The sequence below is a fragment of the Heterodontus francisci genome, unplaced genomic scaffold (assembly GCF_036365525.1).
Source record: "Heterodontus francisci isolate sHetFra1 unplaced genomic scaffold, sHetFra1.hap1 HAP1_SCAFFOLD_598, whole genome shotgun sequence".
Taxonomy (NCBI): Eukaryota; Metazoa; Chordata; class Chondrichthyes; order Heterodontiformes; family Heterodontidae; genus Heterodontus; species Heterodontus francisci.
Window position 1 is genome coordinate 442,643 of NW_027141529.1, and position 15,151 is coordinate 457,793.

General features: G+C 45.0%; 1 protein-coding gene across 1 annotated transcript in view; it reads left to right on the top strand.

Moving 5' to 3' along the window:
- Positions 1-15,151, top strand: part of LOC137363988 ((E3-independent) E2 ubiquitin-conjugating enzyme UBE2O-like) — a 336,360-nt gene that overhangs the window by 107,695 nt on the left and 213,514 nt on the right. The window contains 2 exon segments of the mRNA XM_068027481.1: positions 11,036-11,179; positions 12,774-12,883. Coding sequence (XP_067883582.1) covers positions 11,036-11,179; positions 12,774-12,883 — 254 coding nt within the window.

Consider the following 15,151-nt stretch of genomic DNA (forward strand, 5'->3'; position numbering starts at 1 on the left):
TTAAGTTGGTAAGACATGACCTTCCCTGCACAAAACCATGTTGCCTATCACTGATAAGCCCATTTTCTTCCAAATGGGAATAGATCCTATCCCTCAGTATCTTCTCCAGCAGCTTCCCTACCACTGACGTCAGGCTCACCGGTCTATAATTACCTGGATTATCCCTGCTACCCTTCTTAAACAAGGGGACAACATTAGCAATTCTCCAGTCCTCCGGGACCTCACCCGTGTTTAAGGATGCTGCAAAGATATCTGTTAAGGCCCCAGCAATTTCCTCTCTCTCTTCCCTCAGTAACCTGGGATAGATCCCATCCGGACCTGGGGACCTGTCCACCTTAATGCCCTTTAGAATACCCAACACTTCCTCCCTCCTTATGCCGACTTGACCTAGAGTAATCAAACATCTGTTCCGAACCTCAACATCCGTCATGTCCCTCTCCTCGATGAATACCGATGCAAAGTACTCGTTTAGAATCTCACCCATTTTCTCTGAGTCCAAGCATAACATTCCTCCTTTGTCCTTTAGTGGGCCAATCCTTTCTCTAGTTACCCTCTTTCTCCTTATATATGAATAAAAGGCTTTGGGATTTTCTTTAACCCTGTTTGCTAAAGATATTTCATGACCCCTTTTAGCCCTCTTAATTCCTCGTTTCAGATTGGTCCTACATTCCCGATATTCTTTCAAAGCTTCGTCTTTCATCAGCGGCCGAGACCTTATGTATGCTTCCTTTTTCCTCTTAGCTAGCCTCACAATTTCACCTGTCATCCATGGTTCCCTAATCTTGCCATTTCTATCCCTCATTTTCACAGGAACATGTCTCTCCTGCACGCTAATCAACCTCTCTTTAAAAGCCTCCCACATATCACATGTGGATTTACCTTCAAACAGCTGCTCCCAATCTACATTCCCCAGCTCCTGCCGAATTTTGGTATAGTTGGCCTTCCCCCAATTTAGCACTCTTCCTTTAGGACCACTCTCGTCTTTGTCCATGAGTATTTTAAAGCTTACGGAATTGTGATCACTATTCCCAAAGTAGTCCCCTACTGAAACTTCAACCACTTGGCCGGGCTCATTCCCCAACACCAGGTCCAGTATGGCCCCTTCCCGAGTTGGACTATTTACATACTGCTCTAGAAAACCCTCCTGGATGCTCCTTACAAATTCTGCTCCATCTGGACCTCTAACACTAAGTGAATCCCAGTCAATGTTGGGAAAATTAAAATCTCCTATCACCACCACCCTGTTGCTCCTACATCTTTCCATAATCTGTTTACATGTTTGTACCTCTATCTCACGCTCGCTGTTGGGAGGCCTGTAGTACAGCCCCAACATTGTTACCGCACCCTTCCTATTTCTGAGTTCAGTCCATATTGCCTCACTGCTCGAGTCCTCCATAGTGCCCTCCTTCAGCACAGCTGTGATGTCCTCTTTGACCAGTAATGCAACTCCTCCACCCCTTTTACCTCCCTCTCTATCCCGCCTGAAGCATCGATATCCTGGGATATTTAGTTGCCAATCATGCCCTTCCCTCAACCAAGTCTCAGTAATAGCAATAACATCATACTCCCAGGTACTAATCCAAGCCCTAAGTTCATCTGCCTTACCTACTACACTTTTTGCATTAAAACAAATGCACCTCAGACCACCAGTCCCTTTATATTCATCATCTGCTCCCTGCCTGCTCTTCCCCTTAGTCACACTGACTTCATTATCTAGTTCCTTACAGGCTTTTGTTACGACCTCCTTCCTGTCAACTGACCTCAATTTGTTCCCATCCCCCTGCCACATTAGTTTAAACCCTCCCCAACAGCGTTAGCAAAAGCACCCCCAGGGACATTGGTTCCAGTCCGGCCCAGGTGTAGACTGTCCAATTTGTAATAGTCCCACCTCCCCCAGAACCGGTCCCAATGTCCCAAAAATCTGAACCCCTCCTTCCTGCACCATCTGTCAAGCCACGCATTCATCCTGACTATTCTTTCATTTTTACTCTGACTATCACGTGGCACTGGTAGCAATCCTGAGATTACTACCTCTGAGGTCCTGCTTTTTAACTTGGCTCCTAACTCCCTAAACTCTGCTTGTAGGACCTCATCCTGTTTTTTACCTATATCATTGGTGCCTATGTGCAAAATGACAACTGGCTTGAGCTTGAACAAAGAACAGTACAGCACAGGAACAGGCCATTCGGCCCTCCAAGCCTGCACCGATCTTGATGCCTGCCGAAACTAACACCTTCTGCACGTCCGGGGCCCATATCCCTCTTTCCTTCCTATTCATATATTTGTCAAGATGTCTCTTAAACGTCGCTATCATATCTGCTTCCACCACCTCCCCTGGCAGCAAGTTCCAGGCACTCACCACCCTCTGTGCAAAAAAAACTTGCCTCGCACATCCCCTCTAAATTTTGCCCTCTCACCTTAAACCTATGTCCCCTAGTAACTGACTCTTCCACCCTGGGGAAAAGCTTCTGACTATCCACTCTGTCCATGCCGCTCATAACTTTGTCAACCTCTATCATGTCACCCCTCCACCTCCGTCGTTCCAGTGAAAACAATCCGAGTTTTTCCAACCTCTCCTCATAGCTAATGCCCTCCAGACCAGGCAACATCCTGGTAAACCTCCTCTGTACCCTCTCCAAAGCCTCCACGTCCTTCTGGTAGTGTGGCGACCAGATTTGCATGCAATATTCCAAGTGTGGCCGAACTAAGGTTCTGTACAGCTGCAACATGACTTGCCAATTTTTATACTCTGTGCCCCGACCGATGAAGGCAAGCATGCCGTTTGCCTTCTTGACTACCTTATCCACCTGCGTTGCCACTTTCAGTGACCTGTGGACCTGTACAGCCAGATCTCTCTGCCTGTCAATACTCCTAAGGGTTCTGCCATTTACTGTATACCTCCCACCTGCATTCGACCTTCCAAAATGCATTACCTCACATTTCGTCACTTCCTCAAAAAACTCAATCAAATTAGTGAGACACTACCTCCCCTTCACAAAACCATGCTCTGTCTCGCTAATAAGTTCGTTTGTTTCCAAATGGGAGTAAATCCTGTCCCGAAGAATCCTCTCTAATAGTTTCCCTACCACTGACGTAAGGCTCACCGGCCTATAATTTCCTGGATTATCCTTGCCGCCCTTCTTAAACAAAGGAACAAGGCTATTCTGCAGTCCTCTGGGACCTCACCTGTAGCCAATGAGGATGCAAAGATTTTTGTCAAGGCCCCAGCAATTTCTTCCCTTGCCTCCCTCAGTATTCTGGGGTAGATCCTATCAGGCCCTGGGGACTTATCTACCTTAATGCTTTGCAAGACACCCAACACCACCTCCTTTTTGATAATGAGATGACTGAGACTATCTGTACTCCCTTCCCTAGGCTCATCGTCCACCAAGTCCTTCTCCTTGGTGAATACTGATGCAAAGTGCTCATTTAGCACCTCGCCCATTTCCTCTGGCTCCACGCATGGATTCTCATCTCTGTCCTTGAGTGGGCCAACCCTTTCCCTGGCTACCCTCTTGCTCTTTATATCTGTATAAAAAGCCTTGGGATTTTCCTTAATCCTCTTTGCCAATGACTTTTCATGACCCCTTTTAGCCCTCCTAACTCCTTGCTTAAGTTCCTTCCTACTGTCTTTATATTCCTCAAGTGCTTCATCTGTTCCTAGCCTTCCAGCCCTTACAGATGCTTCCTTTTTCTTTTTGACTAGGCTCGCAATATCACGTGTTATCCAAGCTTCCCGAAACTTGCCAAACTTGTCTGTCTTCCTCACAGGAACATGCTGGTCCTGGATTCTAATCAGCTGACATTTGAAAGACTCCCACATGTCAGATGTTGATTTACCCTCAAACAGCCGCCCCCAATCTAAATTCTTCAGTTCCTGCCTAATATTGTTATAATTTAGCACCTTCACCCGAGGACTACTCTTATCCTTTTCCACAAGTACCTTAAAACTTATGGAATTATGGTCACTGCTCCCGAAATACTCCCCCACTGAAACTTCGACCACCTGGCCAGGCTCATTCCCCAATACCAGGTCCAGAATGGCCCCATCCCTAGTTGGACTACCTACATGCTGCTTCAAGAAGCCCTCCTGGATGCTCCTCACAAATCGTGCCCCATCCAAGCCCCTAACACTAAGTAAGTCCCAGTCAATATTGGGGAAGTTAAAATCATTCACCACTACAACCCTGTTACCTCTACATCTTCCCAAAATCTGTCCACATATCTGCTCCTCTACCTCCTGCTGGCTGTTGGGAGGCCTGTAGTCAACCCCCAACATTGTGACTGCACCCTTCTTATTCCTGAGCTCCACCCATATTGCCTCGCTGCATGACCCCTCTGAGGTGTCCTCCCGCAGTACAGCTGTGATATTCTCCTTAACAAGTAATGCAACTCACCCACCCCTTTTACATCCCCCTCTATCCCGCCTGAAGCTTCTAAATCCTGGAACATTTAGCTGCCAATCCTGTCCTTCCCTCAACCAAGTCTCTGTAATCGCAACAACATCATAGTTCCAAGTACTAATCCAAGCTCGAGGTTCATCTGCCTTACCTGTTATACTTCTCGCATTGAAACAAATGCACTTCAGAGCACCAGTCCCGCTGTGCTCAGCAACATCTCCCTGTCTGCTCTTCCTCTTAGTCCTACTGCCCTTATTTACTATGTCCTCCTCATTTACTTGACTAGCTGTCCTACTGCTCTGGTTCCCACCCCCCTGCCACACTAGTTGAAACCCTCCCGAGTGACGCTAGCAAACCTTGCAGCCAGGATATTAGTGCCCTTCCAGTTTAGATGCAACCCGTCCTCCTTGTACAGGCCCCATCTGTCCCTGAAGAGAGCCCAATGGTCCAGATATCTGAAACCCTCCTTCTACACCAGCTGCTCAGCCATGTGTTTAGCTGCACTATCTTCCTATTTCTTGCCTCACTGGCATGTGGCACAGGGAGTAATCCAGAGATTACAACCCTAGAGGCCCTGTCTTTTAACTTACTACCTAACTCTCTAAACTCCCCCTGCAGGACCTCATCACTCTTCCTGCCTATGTCATTGGTACCGATGTGTACCACAACCTCTGGCTGTTCACCCTCCCCTTTCAGAATGCCCTCTGACCGTTCAGAGACATCCTTGATCCTGGCACCAGGGAGGCAACATACCATCCTGGAGTCTCTTTCTTGTCCACAGAAGTGCCTATCTGTGCCCCTGACTCTCGCGTCCCCTATAACTATTGCTCTTCTGTGCTTTGTCTCTCCCTGCTGAACAACAGTGCCAACCGTGGTGCCACTGCTCTGGCTGCTGCTGTTTTCCCCTGATAGGCCATCCCCCCCAACAGTATCCAAAACAGTATACTTGTTAGAGAGGGGGTTAGCCACAGGGGATTCCTGCACTGACTGCCTGCCCCTTCTAGCCATCACCCATCTACCTGCCTGCACTTTGGGTGTAACCACTTCTCTCAAAGTCCTGTCTGTGACGCTTTCCGCCACCTGCATGCTCCTAAGTACATCCAGTTGCCGCTCCAACCGATCTATGCGGTCTGTGAGGAGCTGCAACTGGGTACACTTCCTGCAGATGTCGTCGCCCGGAACGCTGGAAGCGTCACGGACTTCCCACATCCCTCTAACTGACATTTCTAGCAGTAATTAGTTCTTTCTTTCTTTCTTTCTTTCTTTTGGGCCTCCTTATCTCGAGAGACAATGGATACGCGCCTGGAGGTGGTCAGTGGTTTGTGAAGCAGCGCCTGGAGTTAGTTAATTGATATAAAATCAATAAATACTTATTAAATACTTACTAAATTATGATACACTTCACTATGTGGTCCCTAGTGCTAGATTTCTACAATAAATATTAAATGCTGTCTAAATACAGTAATCTCCTCCCTCTGGTTTAATTACTCTACTTATTAATTAGTTAATTAGTGTTTTAATCAATTTTTATCAGTTTTATTTTCAAATTCAGTATAGATTCGCTACCAGCCAATCGGGTCACAGCTTTCCTGTGACGTCACTTTTTCAGTTTTTTTTTCCCCACCCTGCCGAAGCTGCCGAATCGCTAGGTAAGTACCTTTACTGCAATTACCTTCCCAGCTGCCCCCTGGCTCGCGCACTCACTGCTACCGCTGATCAAAAAGAAGAACCGTAACAAAAACTCTTCAGATATTGCCTCAAATTTTTCCACTTTATTTTCCTTTTTTTCCCTCTCTATTGGCATGTGTGTATCGCGTATGCATGCTAGTGTGGGGCACGTTGTGTATCTGTAGGAATCAACCGAATTAGAGTTTAAATTCAAGTTTAATAAATTTCAACTTTTCTTTAAACCTAAGAAAACCTGTTTGTGCTGGTTTCTTTGCCTTATAATTGGAAAATGGTGAACAAGGATTCACCTAGGGGGAGCTAAAAACAGTGTGTTTAAAATTAAACCCTGTTACAGTAAGTCCAGCTGAAGGGGACCGCTAGACCTCTTCCTCATTGCTAATGACTGCTGTTATGAACCAAACATCCCTGGCAGCTAACATAAAAGGGAATCCCAAAGTCTTCGATAGGCATATAAATAATAAAAGATTGGTAAAAAGTGGAGTAGGGTTGATTAGGGACCAAAAGGGGGATTGACGCATGGAAGCAGGGGAAATAGCTGAGGTATTAAATGAAGACTTTGCATCTGTCTTTACCAAGGAAGATGCTACCATGTCACAGTGAAAGAGGAGGTAATTCATACACTGGAAGGACTTAAAATTAATGCAGAGTTGTTAGATAGGCGGTCATAGAGTCAGAGGTTTACAGCACAGAAACAGGCCCGTCAGCCCAACCCGCCTGCACTGACCATCAAGCACCCGTCCTAACTAATCCCATTTCCCCGCACTTGGCCCGTAGCCTTGTATGTTATGGCGCTTCAAGTGCTCATCTAAATATTTCTTGAATGTCCTGAGTGTTCCTGCCTCTACCACCCCTTCAGGCAGTGTGTTCCAGATTCCAACCACCCTTTGGGTGAAAAAGTTCCTCCTCAACTCCCCTCTAAACCTCCTGCCCCTTACCTTAAATCTATACCCCCTAGTTATTGATCTCTCTGCTAAGGAAAAAGTTTCTTCCTTTCTATCCTATCCATGCCCCACACAATTTTGTATACCTCAATCATGTCCCCCCTCAGCTTTCTCCGTTCCAAGGAAAACAACCCCAGCCTATCTATTCAGTCTTCATAACTGAAATGCTCCAGCCGAGGCAACATCCTGGTGAATCTCCTTTGCACCCTCTCCATTGCAATCACATCCTTCCTATAGTGTGGTGACCAGAACTGTACACAGTTCTCCAACTCTAATATTGGGGAAGTTGAAATCCCCTACTATTATTACCCTATTATTACTGCACCTCTCTGAGATTTGCCTACATATCTGCTCCTCTATCATTGCCTGACTGGAGGTTTGTAGTACACTCCCAGCCAAGTAATAGCCCCCTTTTTGTTAAGTTTAACCATTTGGCCGCCTTAGAGAAACCTTCTAAGATATCATCCCTCCTTACTGCAGTAATTGTCTCTTTAATCAACAGTGCAATGCCACCTCCTCCTTTACCCCCTCCCCTATCACGTCTGAAGATTCTATACCCTGGAATATTGAGCTGCCAGTCCTGCCCTTCCCTCAACCATGTCTCTGATAATATCATATTCCCATATGTAAATCAATGCCCTCAATTCATCTGCCTTACTATTAAGACTCCTTGCATTAAAATAGATACAATCCAGCCTTGCATTATTTGCCTGAGCCTCAACAGATCCACATTTACTCTGTCCTCCAGACTGACTTAGCTTCACGTGCATATTTGATTGTACATCACCCCCTACTGTGCTTCCACTCTGTATCCCATCCCCCTGCCTAAATTAGTTTAAACCCTCCCCAACAGCACTAGCAAACCTCCCAGCAAGGATGCTGGTTCTGGTTCAGGTGCAACCCGTCCATCTTATACAGATCCCACCTTCACTAGAAACAGGCCCAGTGATCCAAGAATCTAAAGCCCTCCCTCCTGCACCATCTCCCCAGCCTTGTATTCATCTGGTCTAACCTCCTATTCATATACTCACTAGCCCGTGGCACTGGAAGAAACTCAGTGATTACAACCTTTGAGGTCCTACTTTTTAATCTACTGCTTAGCTCCCCAAATTCTTTTTTCAGGACCTCATCCCTCTTTCTACCTCTGTCATTGGTACTAACATGGACCACAACCTCTGGATGTGCGCACTTGCCCTCCAGAATACTTTGTAGCTCCTCAGTGATATCCGAGACCCTTGCACCAGGAAGGCAACATACCATCCTGGAATCACGCCTGCGACCACAGAAACATCTATCTTTTCCTCTAACCATAGAATCCCCTCTGCCATCCACCTAGTCCTCCACCTCGCAGATGCGCCACAGTGACTCCAGCTGCTTTTCGAGCTTCGAAACCCGAGGCTCAAACTTCTGCAACCGGAGACACTTTTTGCAGACATGTTCAAGGTCCCATGGCACTTCCACGACTTCCCACATTGCACAGGAGGTACATTTAGCTTGGCCAAGCTGCCCTGCCATTACTTACTTATACAATGAGGAAAAAAAAAACTTGCTGTCTGTACTTAAAGTTGATAAAGCACCAGGGCTGAATGAGATGCCTCCAAGGATACGGAGAGAAGTAAGTGTGGAAATTGCAGAGGCACTGGCCACAATTGTTCAGTCTTGCTTCGACTCGGTTGGTGCCAGAAGACTGCAGAATTGCAAATATTACATCCTTGCTCATAAAAGTGTGTAAAGATAAGCCCAGCAACTACAGGCAAGTCAGTTTAACTTCGGTGGTGGGGCAACTTCTCGAAACAATAACTCTGGACCAAATTAATAGTCACATGGACAAATGTGGGTTAATTAAGGAAAGCCAGCATGGATTCGTTAAGGGATTATGTTTAAATAACTTGCTGGTGACAGAGGGGGTTGATGTGTACATGGACTTCCAAAAAACATTTGATACATTGCCACATAATAGACTTGTGAGCAAAATTATAGCTCAAGAAATAAAAGGAACAGTATCAACATGTATACAAAATTTGCCTGGTGACAGGAAATGGAGAGTAGTGGTTATTGGATGTTCTTCAGGCTGGAGGAAGGTTTGTAGTGGAGCTTCCCAGGGATCAGTGTTGGGATTCTTTCTCTTCCTGATGCATATTAATGACGTGGGTCATGGTATACAGGACACAATTTCAAAATTTCCGGATGATACGAAACTTGGAACAATTGTGAATGGTGAGGAGGATGGTGTAGAAATTCAAAAGGACATTGACAAGTTGGTGCAATGGGTCGACAAATGGCAGATGAACTTCATGTGGAGAAATGTGAAATGGTAGAAGGACGTGGAGAGACAATATAACAAAAGGTGAAACTCTATAGGGGGTGCAGGAGTAGAGGGACCTGGGTGTATATGTGCATAAGTCATTGAAGGTGGCAGCACAAGTTGAGAGAGTGGCTAATAAAGCATACAGTATCCTGGATTTCACCAATAGGGACATAGAGTGCAAGAGCAAGAGGTTATGTTAAACTTGTATAAGACACTAGTTTGGGCTCAACTGGAGTTTAGAGTTAGGGCCTCAACTTTTTACAGTTTATATAGATTACTTGGATGAAGGGACCCAAGGTATGGTTGCTAAATTTGCTGATGACCCAAAGATTCGTAGGAAAGTAGGCTGTGAAGAGGACATAAGGAGGCTACAAAGGGATATAGATAGGTTAAGTGAGTGGGCAAAGATCTGGCAAATGGCGTGTACTGTGGGAAAATGTGAAATTGTCCATTTTGGCAGGAAGAATAAAAAAGCGCATTATCTATCTAAATGGTAAGCTTGCAGAGCTCTGAGATGCAGAGGGATCTGGGTGTCCCAGTGCATGAATTGCAAAGGTTAGTCAGCAAGTAATTAGGAAAGCTAATAGAATGTTATCGTTTATTACGAGGGGAATTAATACAAAAGTAGGGAGGCTATGCTACAGTTGTATAGGGCATCGGTGAACCAGATCTGGAGTACTGTGCACAGTACTGGTCTCCTTATTTAAGGAAGGATATAAATGCATTGGAAACAGTTCAGAGAAGGCTTACTAGAATAATACCTGGAATGGGCGGATTGTCTTGTGAGGAAAAGTTGGACTGGCTAGGCTTGTATTCACTGGAATTTAGAGTAAGAGGTGACTTGATTGAAACATATAAGATCCTGAGGGGTCTTGAAAGGATGTTTCCTCTTGTGGGATCAGTAGGGGCTCACTGTTCTAAAAATGAGGGGTTATCCATTTAAGACAGGGATGAGGCGAAATCTTTTCTCTGAGGGTCGTGAGTCTTTGGAACTCACTCAAAAGGCATTGGAAGCAAGTCTTTAAACATTTTAAAGCAGGGGTAGATAGATTCTTGATCAGCAAGGGGGTGAAAGGTTATTGGGCATAGGCGGGAATGTGGAGTTGAGGTTGCAATCAGATTTTGATCTTGTTGAATGGCGAAGCAGGCTTGAGCGGCAGAGTGGCCTTCTCCTACTCAAATGTTGCCCATTGTTCAAGTACAATTTGTGTCTAATTTGTAATCTGAATTTATTTGTAAAAGGAGAGTGTAGAGGCAGCTATACTCTCTGATCTATACCGGAACCTGCCCGAGGAGTGTGTGATGCAGACACTGGGTGGAAGAGTTCTGTTGACTTTCACTCGCACTATTAACCGATCATTTGCCTTTGTGTAATCTGAGTACAAGGTGCATTTGCTGTCCAGATGTGTGTTGGCAGTCGATGAGCTATGCAGCAAAGTATACAACTTACAAATCAATAGCTGAAAATGTCTTTTTTCCTACAGATTGGGTTTGAGCTTCAATTGATAGACATGTTACTTGCTGCTGTGTGCGGCTGGCTGCTGCACCACTCATTTGAGTTTGAGTGTTGATTCATATTTGGAATTTTCAATAAATCTGAATTTAATCCAATTTAAATTGGTCGCTGACAACAGTACTGATGTCCGCCACAGGAGGGATTACTATAAATTGCAGCCATCCATATCTTTCTGTTCTAGGGGCAGTTCTTTGATGAATCTTACGGGTTTTATCCAGGACAGATGTTGTTTGGAGCAGCTAAAGTTTTCTCCAATGTGCAGTGGTTGTCTGGTGTCCGCCCTGTGCTAAGCAAAAAGAGCAAGTTTAAAGCGGTTGTTGAAGAAGTAAGTTTTTTTTTTTATTTTTAAAAAGCAAACTTGACGGTGTGGGTTTCAGTACAAGTTCTCACCTGTTTAATCTCCATGTTTGTACCATATATGCAGGCGATTTTTATAAGAATGGAAATCCATTTTATATCTCTGGGTCTTGGGTGTGTCCCAGTATGACCATCAAAAGATGCTTAATCAGGAGAAAGACTTCACAGGAGTGAATCCCAGGGGCAACCTTGGGGAAATAGAAAGAAAAACATGTCCCTGCAGGAATAAGTGATCAGTTCAACTTTGAAATGGAGTGGCTGGAAAACTTCTTTAGGAACAGCTTCTATACTCTTATTTAAATGGAGTGTGGCCCTTGCTATAATACATATGTTCTATGACAACTTATTTAAATAAAAGGCTCCAATTTGTAATGCCTGTCTGGGGCCAAGAAGATGATGTGGTTAATACTTGACCTAAAATTGCCTATGCTAACCAAAAAATGTTGCAAAGTACCATGTTCCCCAACCACCGCACGCGCTCTCACGCACTGCACTTTCAGTGATGAAATGGGAGCTGCATATGTCTAATACTGGGACTGGAGCAGATTATTGGTGAGCTGTTCTAGGTCGAGGGTGGAGGGGTGGTGCTCTGGGGTTGGAGGGGGCTGGGGCAGGGGGTATTGGCTGAACTATTCCTTTTCCAAACTGATAAAGCTGTACTTGAATCTTGTTGAAGTATCTATACAGTTCACAGGCTATGTAAGCACCCTTCTGATTCTCCCCTGCTGGCTTTTTCACCGTGTTGGTTCCAGAGCAGCATCAACATGTTGGATGCAGGTTCCCTAAGCAACACCTCCATTTAATAAAATGCTGCATAGAGTGCTGGCCAGTTCTTTGGACTGCAGTACCTGAGCTTCCATCGTATCAAGATATATTGCAGCACAGAAACAGGCTGTTTGGCCCATGTTGGTATTCATGATCCAAACAAGCCTCCTCCCAACCAATTTCTAAACCCATCGTCATATGGGGCACAGTGGTTAGCACCGCAGCCTCACAGCTCCAGCGACCCGGGTTCAGTTCTGGGTACTTCCTGTGTGGAGTTTGCAAGTTCTCCCCGTGTCTGCGTGGGTTTCCGCCGGGTGCTCCGGTTTCCTCCCACAGCCAAAGACTTGCAGGTTGATGGGTAAATTGACCATTGTAAATTGCCCCTAGTGTAGGTAGGTGGTAGGAGAATGGTGCAGATGTGGTAGGGAATATGGGGTTAATGTAGGATTAGTATAAATGGGTGGTTGTTGGTCTGCACAGACTCGGTGGGCCGAAGGGCCTGTTTCAGTGCTGTATCTATAAAAAAAAAATCTGTCGATTCCTTTCTACCTCATGTACTTAACCAGCTTCCCCTTAACTGCATCAGTGCTATTCACGTCAACCACTTCTTTAGATAATGAGCTCCACAGTCTCAGCACTCTCTGGGTAAATAAGTTTCTTTTGAATTCCCTATTTAGATTTTTTAATGACTACTTTTATATTTATGGCCCCTAGATCTGCTCTCGGTTTGATTTGCTGTCTTAAAAAGTGAGCCCCAGTTAGTCCAAGTGACCTGGTGTGTTTTATGTCTATTCTAGGTGCAAGTGGTGGAGCTTAGAGTTTCCTGGATTACAAAGAGCTTTTGTCTTGGTGGAAGTGACAGTGTTTACCCTCCATCTCCAGTCATTACACAGGACAATTTGCCCAGGTATGGTGGGAGTTTGATTCCTTTGCTTTTTTTTAATTTGTAAGAGAAAGCTGAGCAGTGAGGTGTAGGGTTCCTGTTCCATTTCTCTTAGCAACATTATAGAATAAAACAGCACAGAAGGAGGAAATTCAGCACATCATTCCTATGCCAGCTCTTAAAAAGCTATCCAATTAATCCCACTCCCCCTGCCATTTCCCAATAACCCTACAAATTTTTCCCCTTCCATTATTTATGTAGTTATCTTTTGAAGGTCACTAATGAATCTGTTTCCATTGTTCTTTCAGACATCACATTCCAAATCGTAACATTAGGAATGGGGGGTGGGGGGGAAGGGAGACGTCATTTCAGGCTCTTGAGTATGTTCCACCATTCAATTGAATTTATTAAAAATAAAAATGCCTTTAAAATCCCTGGTTAGACAGTTCTCCAAACCAGTACCTGGCACCACTCCAACAAACAAACATGGAAAAAGGTCCTTTGATTATCATTCCAGTTTTGGGCTTTTGTTTTACTCTGTCGAGTCGGTAGTTGGTGCTGCTGGACTGGACTCAGATGGTGTCTCCTGCAGGTAAATGTACCTGCACCTCAGCTACATTTACCCACCTTTCGCTCCATATTTCCAGATGTCCTTGTCTAACAAAACTGTTATCTCGTTCACTTAGCTCCAATTGACTTGCAGCAGCCACAGCCTTTTGGGAGAGGGCGTTCAAGATTTCCACTACCTTTCGTATGAAAAAGTGCTTCCTGATTTCAGTCCAATTTATGTTCCCTTGCTTTCAGTTCCCCTACCAGAAGTAATAGCTTCTTTGTAGGTACCCTGTCAAATCTTTTTTAACGTTTTTAAATAGCGCGATCAGATCATCCCTCAATCTTAGGAACGTACCAATTGGGAGCAGAAGGAAAGATGGGGAAAATGGTAGAGGGGGAGGAGTAGCTTTAATGATTAAGAATTGATGGCCGGCACAGACACTGGGCCGAAGGGCCTGTTTCTGTCCTGGGTGACTCTGACTCTAAGTAGGCCATTCGGCCCCTCGGGTCTGTTCCGCCATCCAGTAAAATCATGGCTGATCTGTTTGTCTCATTCCACACTCCCATCTACCCCCGATAATCTTTGCCTTGCCTAACGAGAATCTATCTACCTCTGCCTTAAAAATATTCAATGACCCCACCTCCACTCACTTCTGAGGCAGTGTTCCAAAGTCGCATAACCCTCTCAGAAAAAATTTCACCTAATTTCTGTCCTAAAAGGGCGACCTCTAATTTTAAAACAGTGCTCCCTAGTTCTGGCTTCCCCCACGAGAGGAAACATCCTTTCCACATCCACCTTGTCAAGACCGTTCAGGATCTTGTATACTTCAATCAAGTCTCCCCTCACTCTTCTAAACTCTGAAAACAAGCCCAGTCTGTCCAATAATAAATGCTGGAAACACTCAGCAGGTCTGGCAGCATCTGTGGAGAGAGAAGCAGAGTTAACGTTTCAGGTCAGTGACCCTTCATCAGAACTGAAATGTTAACTCTGCTTTTCTCTCCACAGATGCTGCCAGACCTGCTGAGTATTTCCAGCATTTCTTGTTTTTATTTCAGATTTCCAGCATCTGCAGTATTTTGCTTTTGTCCCAGTCTGTCCAACCTTTGCTCATAAGACAATCTGCTCATTCCTGGTATCAATCTAGTAAACCTCCTCTAAACCGCCTTCATCCTCCCTTAAATTAGGAGACCAAAATTGCACGCAGTATTTGAGATGTGATCTCTCCAATGCCCGATATAACTGAAGCATGACATCCTTACTTTTATTCTCATAATTCTTAATTTTTCTCAAAATAAAGGATAGTATTCCATTAGCCGCCTTTATTTCTTGCTGTACCTGTACGCTAACCTTTTGTGACTCATGCACTAAAACACCTAGATCAAAGAACAAAGAAAATTACAGCACAGGAACAGGCCCTTTGGCCCTCCAAGCCTGCGCCGATCCAGATCCTCTATCTAAATATGTCGCCTATTTTCTAAGGGTCTGTATCTTTTTTCTTCCTGCCCATTCATGTATCTGTCTAGATACATCTTAAAAGACGCCATCGTGCCCGCATCTACCACCTCCACTGGCAACGCGTTCCAGGCACCCACCACCCTCTGCGTAAAGAACTTTCCACGCATCTCCCCCCTAAACTTTTCCCCTTTTCACTTTGAACTCGTGTCCTCTAGTAATTGAATCCCCCACTCTGGGAAAAAGCTTCTTGCTATCCACCTTGTCTATACTTCTCAAGATTTTGT